The sequence below is a fragment of the Taudactylus pleione genome, unplaced genomic scaffold, assembly GCF_031769625.1.
Source record: "Taudactylus pleione unplaced genomic scaffold, aTauple2 ptg000006l, whole genome shotgun sequence".
Classification (NCBI taxonomy): domain Eukaryota; kingdom Metazoa; phylum Chordata; class Amphibia; order Anura; family Myobatrachidae; genus Taudactylus; species Taudactylus pleione.
In genome coordinates this window covers 285578-300718 of record NW_028284409.1, presented here as the reverse complement: position 1 = coordinate 300718, position 15141 = coordinate 285578, and the positions used below count along the sequence as shown (strand labels likewise).

Here is a 15141-nt window from a genome sequence, read left to right as displayed (position 1 = left end):
ATGGAGATTACATTTAGTCAAACCCAGAGGTGCAGAGAATGTTACCCCAGGCATAAGGTTAGGGTAAACTAATTTTTAGAAATAGTTTGTTAACAAAACAATTTAACCTGAGAATGTCCTAATTCTTGTATTTTAGAATATATATAAAATCATTAAACAAACATTCACATAAAAACATCTATATACTGTACCTAGGAACAAACACTTAAAACAAACATAATTTACAAAACATAAGTAAGCACTTTTCATTTGTATGCAGAATACTGTGCATATCTCAGGCCATCTTAAAAATCTTCAAGATCTGGATAGATGAAGTTGTCTTTGTAGAGAAGATAAGCCAGGATTTGTCCTCCACATATCGTTGTGGTCAAACCAATACCTAAATACAGACAAGAAAATGACATTTGTTACATTGTAAGATAGTTGACAAAGATAAATGTTAAATATCACAGAATATATTTATTGTTGTACACAAACATGTCAGCTTTGATAAATGGATTTATCTCCATGAGGAGATATAGATAATGTATACCTAGTTCTATATCACAGCACACAGTGTTCTAGGGGCCTGAGTGCATGCCCCCTGGGCATGCGCACGACGAAGCCGGCTCCGACGTGCGCATGCGTGAAACCCAGCTAGTGACTGGTGCTCCGTCGCTCCGGGTCTCGCTCCAAAGGGGCGAGCTGTCGATGGTGATTGACAGCTCGCCCCGTTTGGTAGGCAGGCAGGTGGGGTGGCTTGCCCGAAGGAATGCCTGCTGTTTGGGGATGGCCCCACTGACATCACCAGTGATGTCAGTGGGAGAGCATCCGGCTCTATTAGAGCCAGAAGCTCTCTGGGGCTTGCAGCCACGAGACCCTACCACAAGGGTCTCGTCGCAAGCCCGATGGTCGCAATGGTCTTGACCATAGCAACCATCATCCTGGCCGCTCGCTGTAGCTGTGGGTGGTCACCCACAGCTATGCGAGCGGCCAGGAGGCCGCAAAACCCCCCCAAAAACGCCCAGATTCAGAGCAAGCACTCTTTCAGAGCGTCCGTCTCTGAATCAGGGCCTAGGTACAATCCAATCATTTCAGTGATTGCAAATGTTCGGTGTACTCTGTATCTTTTTATTTAAAGATCTGTGATCTAGTGCAGGTATGTACAGTACACATGTTCTAATGCTGCCTTCCATTATTTTTTGCCAATGCTGACTATTTAAATAGTATAGTTGCTTTATTGGTACATTTTTGTAGATATACTGTGTACTGAATAAATAGATAGATAGAGATAGATTGAGAGATGATAGATAATTCATTTGTTCTCCATACATATTTTTTTTAATAAAACCTTAATGTAGTGTATGAAAAAGTCAGTAGGGTAAGCAACCTTTGCCTTTATATGAATAAGTGATGAACATATTACTGCTATTGTTTTTTTAATCATAATAGAGCATAATACAGCTTGTCACTTGAGGACACTAGATGGACCTATATTTTATAAAATCTGAGACAATTTTGATGTCTAAACTCAATGATTAACAAAACAAACCTCTTCATTTAGATTCAGAATATTTCAAGTCAGTTATTGGCTAGTTACAAAATTGGAAATAGTTTATGTATCCTGTATTACATGGCCTCTATTTAGAAGCACTTTGTTCTTATTATATAAAAAAATCAATGCAAGTCGTAATGATATCTCAGAGCCAGCTTTAGAAATGCTTACTCTAAAGGTCTATGCTGCTGATTACATATGCCTTATCTATTACACCCTGCATCATCCCTCTTCCACTCACCTCCATCATTTTGTAGGCTCTTGGCAGTGATTTTTGTATAATATATTTCTCTAATGATAACACGTTCTGATGCTGTGCACATTTAACTTCGTATCATAATCTGGAAACTGTCACATTTATAACCTTAAAAATGGTATCCTGAGTGCAGCTGTCATTAGAGTCTCAATTTAATCACTGTACTCTGATGGAAGCTTTTAGACTATATACTGTAGCAACTCAAAAAGCCTGGACAAAGTACAATCATAATGTAGATTTCTAGGAATTTACCTGTGACTGCCATAAATATGCCAATGGGTTTACCAGAGGGAATCGGTATGATATGCCGCTGGCTGAAATGCCGACACTGGAAGCCTGCATGGAGCAGAATCCCGACAGCAGTAGGTAAGTACCCTAACCTCCCCCTTCCCCCTCAAACCCTCCCTTGCTGGTGCCTAACCCTTACCTCCTTAGGGGGTGCATAACCCTAACCCCCCGCCTTCCTGCAGCCTAAACCTAGCCATTCTGCTTTGTATAGATGTATGTCATAAGATATACATTTATATATGTCTGCTGGTACGGGTAGTCAATTTGTTTTTTTTGCCACGACCCCTGGGCACCACTAGAGAAGGGGACAGACCCGTGCCAGGAGGTAGGTGAGTATTGGAATTTTTTTTCATAGGTAAACCATGGGAATTCTGCCTGGACAAGGGGATGGGAACATCTGGTAGAAGGTATGTATGTGTGAGTGTGTTAGGCATGTAATAAACTTTTAATTTATATGGTGTGTGTGTATTCTGTGGTTTTTTTACAATTTTTTTTTTACGGTGGGAATGGGTGCTGGCCACCTGCTGGCACTTGTAGTTCCACAAGTGCCAAAGGGCAGGCATGCTGGCACATGTAGTTCCACTATGAAAAACAATAGTTTAATTCTATTTTCACCACTATTACCCCTGCACCCACCAGCCAGGGGTGCAGTGAGAACCCCGTGCTTCAGCGTAAGCCTGGGGTGCTCAGGAGAGGGGGGACCTCTTTATTGAGGGGATCTGCACCTCCCCTGAGATCCCCGGGTTGGGCTGACTAGCTTGGGCCAGGGCTGTCATTGCTTTGGCCAGGGTGACCCGGTAAAGGGTCCCCTGGTTGTGGCATTACACCCTGGCTAGAATTGAGTACGGTGCTGGTTTTAAAAATAGAGGTTACCCCACGCATTTTTTCACCTTATTTTTTAAAACCAGGACTGGCCCGGAAAGCCCAGTGTCGGTTTATAAAATATAGGGGAACCCTACTGGTTTTTTTCCCCGCATTTTAAGAACCAAGACTATCTCAGGAGCCCGGGGCTGGTTATGCTTTTTTGGTGGGACCCTACGTCATATTTTTTTTTATACATTAACCATTTAAATCCATTTATAACACACAAGCAGGATGAACATATCTCATTGACATGTGCGGGTTGCTTGTTCAGGAGCGTTTGGCTGTGGTCGGATTGAGGGAGCCTGGTTGAGAAATCTCGATCACATACACCATCGGAAAACACGATGTTACCTAATCACGATTCTTGGTAAATTTGAGTGTTTCAGCTGCCTAAAATCACCCGAGTTCCAGCGATGCAAATCGAGTTTCTAATTGGGCAATCTCGATTAGACAAGATTCTTAGTAAATTTTCCCCAATGTATCTCTCTGCACATTCTAAATCTGCACCACTTACAGTGCAAACAAAAAATATGGTAGTTGCTAAAATCAACTTAATGAATTTTTTGGGGTGCCTTGCTTCTCGGACGTGAACCCATTAATGTTAGGGACGCCAGTATAGAGGAGCCTTCATGATTGGCCTGGCGCTCATTCATATATTTGCAAATGTATGCAACTAATACCTCTGAATCTCTATCATCATGTACGATTTAAGTATTTTTGATTTTGCTACAGTGTGCTGGGGGGCAAATCCCTGTTTTTCCACTTACAATGCAACATGGTTTTGCCAAGGTACACATTTACTTGCTCTTTATTGCTTGACTCTAAATTAAGAATTAGGCCCTATGTGTGTCAGCCCCCATGTCCATTTGCTTTTTTCCCTTTATTCATCAATCCTGCCACTACCCTTTGACCCACCCAGAGCCAGATTGCCGACAAGGCGGTACAGCCAGGCACCTAGGGCTCGGTGGTCCTAGGGGGGTCTGGCACCTGCCTTCTGCCACCAAAATGCTTAATTCATTATGCACAAAGACCAGTCAATAACACAGAGAACCCCTTGACAGCTGCTGACCTGTGGCATCACAAGGGGTGTGTGAGCTGCACCCTGGTGTCACTGTCAAGAAGTGACACCAAAGTCTGACTCCTCAGTGACAGGAGCTGGGAACTGCACTGTAGCAGTACATGCAGCACTCGGCTCCTAACACAGAGAGGGAGCCGGCAATGCACACAGAGTGGTCCCCAGAGGCAGTCCACACCTACGGGACCCCCATAGTGACTAAAACTGGTGTTTGGGCTGTGAGCCCATGCCCCTTGCCTGTGAGGCCATGTCCCATGTTTACCAGTGCACAGCTTTGCTTTACAACCCTCCCCGCACCGGGTGTCACTACGGGGAGGGACATCACTGCTGCTGACAGAGAGTTAGCAGTGACACACAGCTATGGACCAATGAGAAAATTGTTCTCTAGTGATGGGCTCGGTGAGGATTGGTGGTCACACAATTGGCTTCCCTCTTACAGAATACCATTATGTGATGCGAGTGAGAGGCCTGCCACAGTCACACCATTCAGTTGCGTGTTGGTGTATGTAGGAGTATGATCACACTGCGCTATATGGTCTCCCCACTGGCAGCCTACTCTGGTTATTACAGCACTGTTGCCTAGTACGGACCCTGCTGTGTGACTATGCTGTACACTGACCCCAGCACCATCTCAGTGCTACAATGCAAGATCAGTGCTACAATGCAGCCTGTCTGTTTTCAGCCTTCAACCACCATCTTGCCTGTAGCAACAACAAACTGCTGAGGTCAGGCCAACTTGGGATGCACCATGTTGGGAACTGGGCACATAGGAGAGAGCCCCCTGCCCCAAGGGATTACTGGATCCTTCATGTGATAGGTCCTGTTCCTAATAGATGATGATGATGATGATAAGGATACCTTGCTATGTTTAATGCTTACTAGTGAAAATATATGCTTGGTGAGGTCACGTAACCCCCACACCCAAGAAAAGTGCTCAGGCCACTGTGATTATAATTACTGCATGAACTATGGGTCTGATTCAGCATGGATCGCTATAGCAATTGCAGCTGCGATTATGCACGAAGGTCTTCTGCGAAAATATGCTAATGAATGCAACTGCAAAGCCGTTGCACAGCCAGCATAGCGATGCTCACTGCTGCTATCTCACATCCGTAATACCCTGCAGTTCTGCATATACATCTGACCTTCTGCAGAAACTTGTTGAACGCAAGCTGCATATGCCATCTCAGTGGCTAATTTATGCACACCCAGAAAAACGTTGGTCAAATGGACAGACACGCCCTAGGGGTCTATTTACTAAGCAGCGTTAGGAGACAGAGTGAAAAGTGATTAGAAAGTGATATGGTGCCAGCCAATCATCTCCCAACTGTCATCTCACAGGCTGAGTTTGAAAAATGACAGTTGGGAGCTGATTGGTTGGCACCTTATCACTTTCTTATCACATTTCACTCTGTCTCCTAACACTGCTTAGTAAATAGTCCCCTGAGTTTCTCGGACCACTCCCCCATCACCACCTCCAAACACTCACAGCCTGTCACTTACTCTGCAATGACTTTCATTCTGCTTGGGTGATTGCAAAGCGATCACAAATCTAACTCACGCATTCACACTGCGCTGCATATGCATGCAAAGTATGCACCATCGACTGTCTGCCTACGATGTTGCAATAGTGATCCATGCTGAATCAGACCCTATATCCTTTCTTCTGCCCCTGTTGGAGTTGTGCATTACCTGTGATGCATTTCTTCGCCTTTATGAGTGACCTAGTAAAAGCCTGACCTTTTGCTGAATACAGTATTGAGTGTCAGATTTTGTATTTGTTGTGGGCACAGAACTGGTACCACTGGGCAATGTTGGTGAGCAGGAGCACCGAAAGGGCCCAACCAATCAGCTCCCAACTTGCTGGAGGTTCCCGGCTGGGGTCCAGTGCCACCCCCCTCCCGCTTACCTCACAGCAGCCTAGCACATGCTGCTGTGCGCTGGGCTGCAGTGGGAGACTTCTCACTGCTGTCGAGCAGCAGCCGCCGCAGTCTCCTATGCACGTGGGGAGGGGAGGGGGGGGGGGGCGATGACACTGATTAAAACATCATCACAATGATGAATACCCCCAGGAATTCATGGAGTACATTGTTAATTAGCTCTTGGAAAACTGCAGGAGCATTGCAAGGGCCAAACAACATGACAAGGTATTCGTAATGCCCCGACTGGGTGTTGAAAGTCATCTTCCAATCATTTCCTGTCTTAATACGGATAAGATTGTAAACACCAAGTAAGTCTATCTTAGTTGACCTTGTTTAATCCTTTATAATCAATACGGGATCTCAGGTTCCCATTTCTTTTGACCACAAAGAAAAACACTGCTCAAGCAGCAGACTTGGAAGGCCTAATGAAGCCTTTGCTTCTTTTATATATTCATCCATGGATTTAGTCTCAATTACTGACAAAGCATATAATCTACACTTAGGTAGCCTGGCCTAGGAATCAGATTGATGGCACAATGATAATCACAATGTGGAGGCAACATATCTGCCTTACTCTTAGAGAAGACATCCATTTATTCATTAGTCTTGGTCTTTTCCTGAATTATTGGGGCAGATGCAAGCCAAGTGACTTTTGCCTTCACATTAGAGACAGAGGCCCAAAAAGTGTCCTCTGGACTTTTCTCTTAAGGAAAACCTGTATGCCCCAAGCTGCATCATTCCAAAGGTATCCTGAGTGACAGAAGTAGGTAAGGCAGAGGAGGTAAGAACTGGTGACTCCTTCTCAATTTTTCTTCCCTTAATATGCCTGTCATCCAGAGCATGAGCTTCTCCAAAGAATTCTGAACAGGGTATTGGATTAAGGAATCCTTAATCTGTTTGGACAAGCCGATACAAGATTGAATACACAGGGTCGGGTCATTCCATTGACTGTCAGCAAACCAGCGTCTAAGTTCAGAACAATATTCCTCCTGCTTGAGATTCAGTGGAAGTGATGTCTTCTGGGTCATCACATAGTAACCCTAACTCCTCAAATAAGGCCTCAACAGACCATAATGCAGGATGAGCAGACCCATGTCGGTGGGTCACCTTGTAAAAAGGAAATAATGATTCCTACCCTCTGCTGCTCTGGGTTTGAAAAGAGGGGTCTCAGAGTCTCATTCAGACCCGCTCACAAGCGCTTGAGCGCTGGCAAGTGGGTCGATGTTGGGCTCTGCGCATGCGCAGTGGCCGCACTGCGCATGTGCAAGCGTCGGAGTGAGAGAGAAATTCTCTCGCTCCAGGGCTCAGTACAAAAGGGGCGTGACCAACAACCTGGCCGCTCGCTAAAGCTGTGGGTGGTCAACCACAGCCTAGCGAGCGGCCAGGAGGCTGGCCCGGATAATAGATGCGGCCGCCCTCATTCAGAGCGAGCACTCTCATTTTGCGAGCGCCTCTGAATGAGGTCCTCAGTCTTAAGTATAATTTGAAACTCTCCTTAAAGTTTCAAAAAAGCTTTCATTCTCCAGCGAAGCAATCTGGAAGATGTAACTTAAGTTTGGATTTTTGACCTGCAGGAGTCAAACTGAGAACCTCTTCCTGGGTAGCTACCTATAGAGCTAACTCTTGAACTACTTGTGACAAGATTTGTATCTGATTAACCAGTACTTGAGTAGATTCCATGATATATTTAGAAGCCTACCAACTGTTTTTTGTGGCTGGTTCACCTAGGAAACTACATTAACTACATCTTAGAATCATGCTACAGAGGTCTTCATCTATAATAGCTTCCATTCTCCCATAGAGAATAATGCTCTCACTGGAATTAGGATGCCGCCAGGTCTTAATTCAGGATACAACCAAAGCAAATATAATTCAGGCACATAAGAACTTCAATTCAAAAGTAAAATTAATTGAAAATACTTCCTTTTATATTCATATTTTGCTACTACTACCGAGTATTTATGTAATACTCCAGTTAATAATACAGGCTAACGTTATTTTACAATAACAAGGAGCGCAAAAAAGTACATAACTCAATATTTAATAACAATGAATACATATACATATAAATTTAAAAATATGCTTCAATATATAGTGTCACAAAAATACCACACTATTATATTTGATATTACAGTACAACTTTCAATCTCCAATAATGTTGATGTATAGAAGGTGCATAGAAAGAATTTATTATTAGAACATAGGGCCTGATTCAGAGCCACTCGTAAGCGGCAGCTCGTTCGCTCCGAGCGATGTTTGCCCAACTGCGCATGCGTACGGATCGTTATACGCATGCGCGAACCAGTCAGTGCGGCCGAAATTCATGTGCTCGCAAAATAGCGAATGCCTGCTAATTTGAGTGACAGGATGAGGCGTATGTGGGTGGTAACAGGGGAAGGTGCTTGAAAACGGGGAGTGGAGATCCGATCGCAGGCGTGCTTAAAGGTCAAAACGGGCGTTTTATGGGTGTGCATATTTAAAACAGCAGCGTCATTGACCACGTCACTGGGTTATTTTTAAGCCAGAACTGCTCGCAAAATTGTGGTAGCAAAAACCAACCACAAGAATAGCGAGCAGTTCATACCCTGTTCGATGTACTCGATTAATCTAATAAATAGCGGACATGACGTAGGATGCGAGCGGCCAGGGGGCGTAGTTTCCCAAAAAACGACCACAGGTTTTGTTCGCTCGTTCAGACATAGAGGCATGAACAGACCGCAAACAGCGAACGGTTCATTTGAATAGCCACCCCTATTTTCAGGACGAGCGAGCGCAAATAGCGTCCGGCTCTGAATCAGGCCCATAGTTCAATAGCCAGAAATCTAAGTATCCTTGTCTCCAAATATTAATCCCAGGTATAGCACTTTACTCCACCTCCCTTTTAACTTGATGTAAATCATAGTATCCAGACCACAAAGCCCCCCGATTATAGCGGTATTATAAAGCAAAGCAAAGTCCTGAGAGGAATACTTTTTTCTCCCTTGTTTAGATCTTACCGGTCCCTTGTTTAGAGTCTTTATGGGCTATGTTCTCCCCGGTCCCTCGGTTTGTGCAGGGCAAGCAGGTCGTGTATAATGGAGTCAGTCTCCGGGAGGGAGTATGCTGTGTAGTTATGGCAAAAAGCAGGCGGAATTTCCCTTATTCCTTAACGTGTACTCCACTGTTATGGGTAGTGGTGTCTTCAGAAGGCAGAAAGAGTGTGATTGCTAGGGCACTTCTGTAAGGTATTTAAAAGTCCTCCATCCAATCCAAAGGTACCATTGATTTAGGCATCGGTGTTAAGGTAATGAGTGTATATGACTGAAATCTGTGTCTATTATTTAAACCATTCCACTTAATACAAAAGGAATATAATATATTAAAATCTAACATATTAACAGAATATTCAAATACATATCACACAATAACATTTATCAATAAAAACAGCATTACTGAGGAAATCAATATTTAATCAAATATATGTTGTAATATATATTATAGAGTTGAAAAATAAGTATAATGAATTTCTCACTTTATCATAGCTGAGCTTCAATAGTTCAGTGGGTTAATGCATTCATTCTCCACACATGAGTTGCCAGGTTCTAATCCTAATCTGGGATGGAATTTGTCGTAATTTTAATTTTCACAAAAAAAAAAAAAATTTAATTTTCCTTTTATATTCTTTTAAAACTAGTCAATTGGATAATTGCTGTTTTTAGTATTTACCAATTATCTACAGATTAAACTCAAACTACAGTAACTGTAGTTATTCAAAATACCTATTATTCAGCATCCTATAATTCCATATAATTTATAAACTTGTCTTATTATCAACAAATACAGATAAAAAATAGAAATAGTCTCACCAAGTATTCTTTCACCCACTTGGAGTATAAGCAATACTCTTAACCCTAGGAAGATCTATGAAAAGATCCATGTTCTTATTTAAAAAATATACCTATATTACATCAAGTTTAAAGGGAGGTGGAGTAAAGTGCTATACCTGGCGTTAATATTTGGAGACAAGGATACTGAGATTCCTGGCTATTGAACTATGGACCTCATTCAGACCCACTCACAAGCACCTATGCACTTGCAAGCGGGTCGATGGTGAGGCCCTGTGCACGCGTAGTGGCCGCAGTGCTCATGCGCAAGCCCCAGAGCGAGTGACAAATTCACTTGCTCTGGGACTCGCTACAAACGGGGCGGCTGTCGATGTTGATCGACAGCTCACCCCGTTTTGTAGGCGGGGAGGGGGCTGGCCGGACAAACGGAGGCGCTCCTGAAGGAATGCCTGCCGTTTGTAGGCGGCCCTAATGACATCAGCAGTGATGTCAGTAGGTAGCTTCCTGCTCTGTTAGAGCAGGAAGCTACCTGGGGCTTGCGGGAGACGAGACCCGACCCTAAGGGTCTCGTCGCAAGCCCCGATGGTCACGATGGTCTTGACCATCGCGACCATCACCTGGTCACTCACTAAAGCTGCAGCTACAGCTTAGCGAGTGCCCAGGAGGCCGGCTTTTAAAGAAGAAGCGGCCGCCCTCATTCAGAGCGAGCGCTCGCATTTTGCGAGCGGCTCTGAATGAGGTCCTATGTTCTCCTAATAAATAAGGTTATAATTGGTTGCCCTAAATTGGGTTTATGCAAGACGGATTCTTTCTATGCTCCTTCTATACATCAACATTAATGGAGATTGAAAGCTGTACTGTAAAATCAAATATAATAGAGTGTATTTTTGTGACACTAAATATTGCAACATATTTTTAAATTTATATGTATGCATTTTATTAAATATTGATTTATGTACTTAACTCAGGATAGTAGGAGTTTATGGAAGTAACCAGGTAGCTACTAGGTATAAGGCCAGAGTAGGCGACTAGAAGCTAGGTAACTGGAGCCAGGTAAAAATGGGTAACAGGAATAAAGGGCTGAGACCAGGGTAGAACATCGGGCTGGAAGAGGTGGAGCCATGAGCTTCATGGCTCCACATCTTCCAGCCCAATGTTTTACCCTGGTCTCAGCCCTTGATTCCTAGGAAGACTGAAGGTCAGCAAGGCACAAGAATATAATACGGTGACATGGACTGAAGTTAGCTGAAAACCAAAACCAGGAACCAACAGGAGGCTTCAGGGAGCAGGTCGGCTTCATGCAGTTCATGGATGCTATAACCGGCAGGGAGGCTAAGCCCTCCCTGCTATTTTCCTCCTAGGAATCAGCTTGCCTGCTGGACCCAGCCCCCTTGTTAGTGAGACATATGCGAGCTGCTGAGGTGGACCATTACTCTCCATGGCTGATGTCCCCACGTCATCCGATGTCCTTGGTTGCTGCTAGGTTGCATGAGCCACTGTGGCAATCTGTTTATCGTGAACTACCAGTTATAATTTCTGCACAATAACAATGCAAATACAAACAATGCGTAAATTACAGACTAATATCCTTATAAGCTAAAATTACTGCATTCAAAACCTTTTGAACTTAATACTAAACTTTAGTTAACTAAATTAAAGTCCTGCCTGGCCAGGGCAATGTCGGTGCACTTATCAACTTATCAAGTACTAATAGTTGACTGCGGACAGTTGGTAGCTACTGGCACTCCTTACGTTTCCTTCCTCAATTAGGGTTGCATGAACAGTTTAAATAGTTGCAAATATTGTCCGCCTGTTTTCTTATTTCCCCCCAAGAGCAGCCAAAGACTCTTTTTGTTGGATGCTATATCTGTATCTTCAGGGGGTGGGATAAATCTTTAAACTGACTGCTCAACTCCTTTCCTTAAAGTCTAACGTTGTTCTAGCTGGTATGGTGGCTAGGTACCATTTAACTGATTGTCGTTGAAAGGATATGGAGAGGGGTCAGTGATATTGAAATCCTAGCAGTGTTCCTGTAGTTAGAATATATTTAGGTATACAGACGGTGACTAACTGACTAGTGATCTCCTTTTCGGGTGGATAATGGATCCCTATCCAAAGGTTCAAAGTCTTAAAGCCTTAAGGGAAACAGCGGTGACAAGTGCTTCTTCATTTACTCACTGTCTTGAAGTTCAGCACCTCTGCTGGATGGACAGCAATAGCTGCTGCTGCCTTTTCCTTGGGATCCACTATTTTGTCATCCCCCCTCTGCTTTGCTTTGGCTCCGCCTCCACATGTTGTGAATCTGACTAGGGTCTCCGCCTCCTGATCCACCGATTGAAAGCCAGGTAGTCTCCGGTCAGCTTCCAGTGCAACGCTACCACCGCGAACTGCTGGTAAGTCCCCTCTTATATCAGGCACCAGTACCCGGATGCAAAAAATGGGCAGTGTTCACTCGCGACTGTGGTAGTTGTGGTAGGGCGCGGTTGCACGCGCCAATTTGTTCAGCTCGGGAAAGGGAGCATGCGAACATCAATCATGCACCCTGTCTCACTCACTCAACAAGGGCCCTATCTCTGGGGCTGCAGGGGACACACAGGATGCCTCCAACTGGGGTCCTGCACTGGGGCACATATACACTGTCCTTATCTGGGGTATCACATACTTCCCTGCTTGAACTATGCGTGTCCTCACGCATCTCCTTTACCTTTACATTCTACAGGAATTCGATTGTTTCTTACAAACCCATTTACAAGTTTACACAATAAGTCTTAAAATTAAAAGGTGAGTACCAACAATTATCAACGAATACATTTTACTCTCTGTATCGTAGTGGTAGGACACCATTTTGATTTCGCTATCACCTTCTCACCACTGACTCGGGTATTCCCGTTTCTGAGACGTCAATGGTGTGAACGATGTCAGTTACACATTCATCTGCGATAGACAAAGGACATTCTTTGCTAATTTTATATTCAATTCCCCTTGCTACAGACCCACACATAAACATTTGTAGATCTGTGGGGTCATTAAATGGGTTGGGCATCTCCGCCATAGTTGAGTTCTTGGTGATCAGTAAGTTTTCATTAAAGTTCTCTAGGTCGCTGGTGCATAGTTTAAGTTGGTCTCTAGGAACGATGCTTTGTTGTTCATGCCTTTGCTTTTGAATTCGATAGGCAGCTACTTCTTGATTTGGTACTCCCACCACTACATAAGGTTCAGCTTCCCACTTGTCATCCAATTTATTACGCCGACAATTTTTCTTCTTCCATACATGGTCTCCGACATTTAAAGGAGCAGCCAATGCATTTCGGTTATAATTTCTTTCTTGTCGAAGATGCACAGTCTGCATGTGTCGTTCTACTATTTTCTGAGCCATCTTGATTCGGCGACGATGTTCTGTAATCCAATCTCTCTGAGATAGATCAGGGTCTTCTTGTATTGGTTGTATCTCAAGATCTATGGGCAGCTTACTTTGTCTTCCAAACATTAGATAGAATGGAGTAAATCCAGTTGAAGAATGTTCAGTATTATTATATAAGAAAGTTAGTTCTGGTAACAGGATGGGCCAGCGCGAACGTCGTTCTAATGGGATACTTCTCAACATTTCTATCAGGGTTTGATTCATTCTTTCACATAGCCCGTTTGATTGAGGGTGGTAAGCCGTTGTTCTTGTTTTCTTACAGCCATACATGGAGCACATTTCCGCAAAGAGTTGGGATTCAAATGCCGGTCCTTGATCAGTTAGTATCTGTTCTGGGTATCCGTAAGGTCTCACAAAACTCTTCAGGAATATTTCAGCAGTGGTTCGGGCTGTAAGATCTGGTACAGGAACGGCCACAGCAAATTTAGAATAATGGTCTATTATAGTCAGGGCATATTGATATCCATTGTACCCTGTCTCTAGTTTAACGTGATCTAAGGCTACAATCTGGAGTGGGTGTCTGCTTTGGATGGGATTGAGGGGAGCTTTCTGTCTCGAGACAGAATTTCGTTTCTGAACACAGACGATGCAATTTTCACACCATTTTTCAATATCTGTTCGCATATCCACCCAGAAGAATCTTTGCCGTATGATGGCTTCAGTTTTCTTTGTACCAAAATGTCCCGATTGGTTATGGTATGCTGTCATTATTAGGTGTCCTTGTTATTTTGGAACTACAATTTGTGTCACTTGTTGGTGAGTGGTTGGTTCAATACTGCTTCTTATTAATATTCCTTGCTTGATGGACAATCGCTCCCGATGTCTGAGTAATTTAACTAACTCTGGATCGGCTTCTTGCCTTTGAGACTTATTTAATCTGCTTCTGGTATTTAACAAAAGTACTAGTTTTTGTATAAGAGGACTTCCTTCTTGAATTTGTTGACAGCGAATATCTGATCCAATTTGCTGGTGGTTATCAGTTGCTTGCTCTAATAAAGCTGTAGCAGACAAGGTAGACAAGGTTATCATCTGTTGCTGAAGCGATTTTGAGCAAAAAGCAGGAATCTCTACTGTTTCCCAATCATCTCTTTAATTCTCTGGATCCGCCGTACCAGGCAAGCGTGATAACGCATCTGCGTTACCGTTGGACTTTCCGCTTCTGAACTTAATTACATGTTGGAAATTTGCTAACCTTGATATCCACCTCTGTTCTAAAGCTCCCAGGCATGCTGTCTGAAGATGGGCCAATGGATTGTTGTCCGTGAATATAATGCATGGTGTAGCAGCTAAATAGCTCTTACATTTTTCTGTAACAGCCCACACAATAGCAAGGAGTTCTAGCTTGAAAGCGCTGTAATTTTCGTCGTTACGCTCTGTTCTCCGCAGGCCTCGACTGGCGTAGGCAATTACTTTCTCATGCCCATCTTGTTCTTGAGCCAATACCGCGCCTAATCCCCGTGTGCTGGCATCTGTGTATACATGAAAAACCTTCTCATAATCAGGGTAGGCTAACAGTGGGGCTTCTGTCAGAGGGGTTTTTAGTTGTTCAAATGCTGCTTGCTGTTGGTCCATCCAGTTTACAGGAACATTTTTGCATCTCCTCATTTCTGGTTTTCCTCGTAATAACTCATGCAACAGGGCAGCTATTTTTGCAAAGTTTTTGATGAATCTTCTGTAATAGCCAACGAACCCCAAAAACTTTCGGACATCACGGACAGTCTGCGGGGTTGGCCAGTCTTTGACCACACTGATTTTCTCTAAGTCGGGTGTTACTCCTTCAGCGCTAACAATGTGTCCCAAATATCGCACTTTTGGTTTCAGAAGATGACATTTAGATGGCTTGACTTTAAGACCATATTTGGTCAGTTGTTTGAAAACTTCATCCAAATGCTGAAGATGTTCACTGTACGTTTTGGAAAAGATAACGATGTCGTCTAGATAAAGCAAGACCATCTCG

The 15141-nt window shown here is 43.6% G+C and overlaps 1 protein-coding gene across 1 annotated transcript in view; it reads right to left on the bottom strand.

The window, feature by feature from the left end:
• Positions 1-284: 284 nt before the first annotated feature.
• Positions 285-15141, bottom strand: part of TMEM244 (transmembrane protein 244) — a 53493-nt gene continuing 38636 nt past the window's right edge. Inside the window, exon 6 of the mRNA XM_088451279.1 lies at positions 285-379. Within this exon, the coding sequence (XP_088307405.1) occupies positions 285-379 (95 nt within the window). The remainder of the gene's footprint in view (positions 380-15141) is intronic.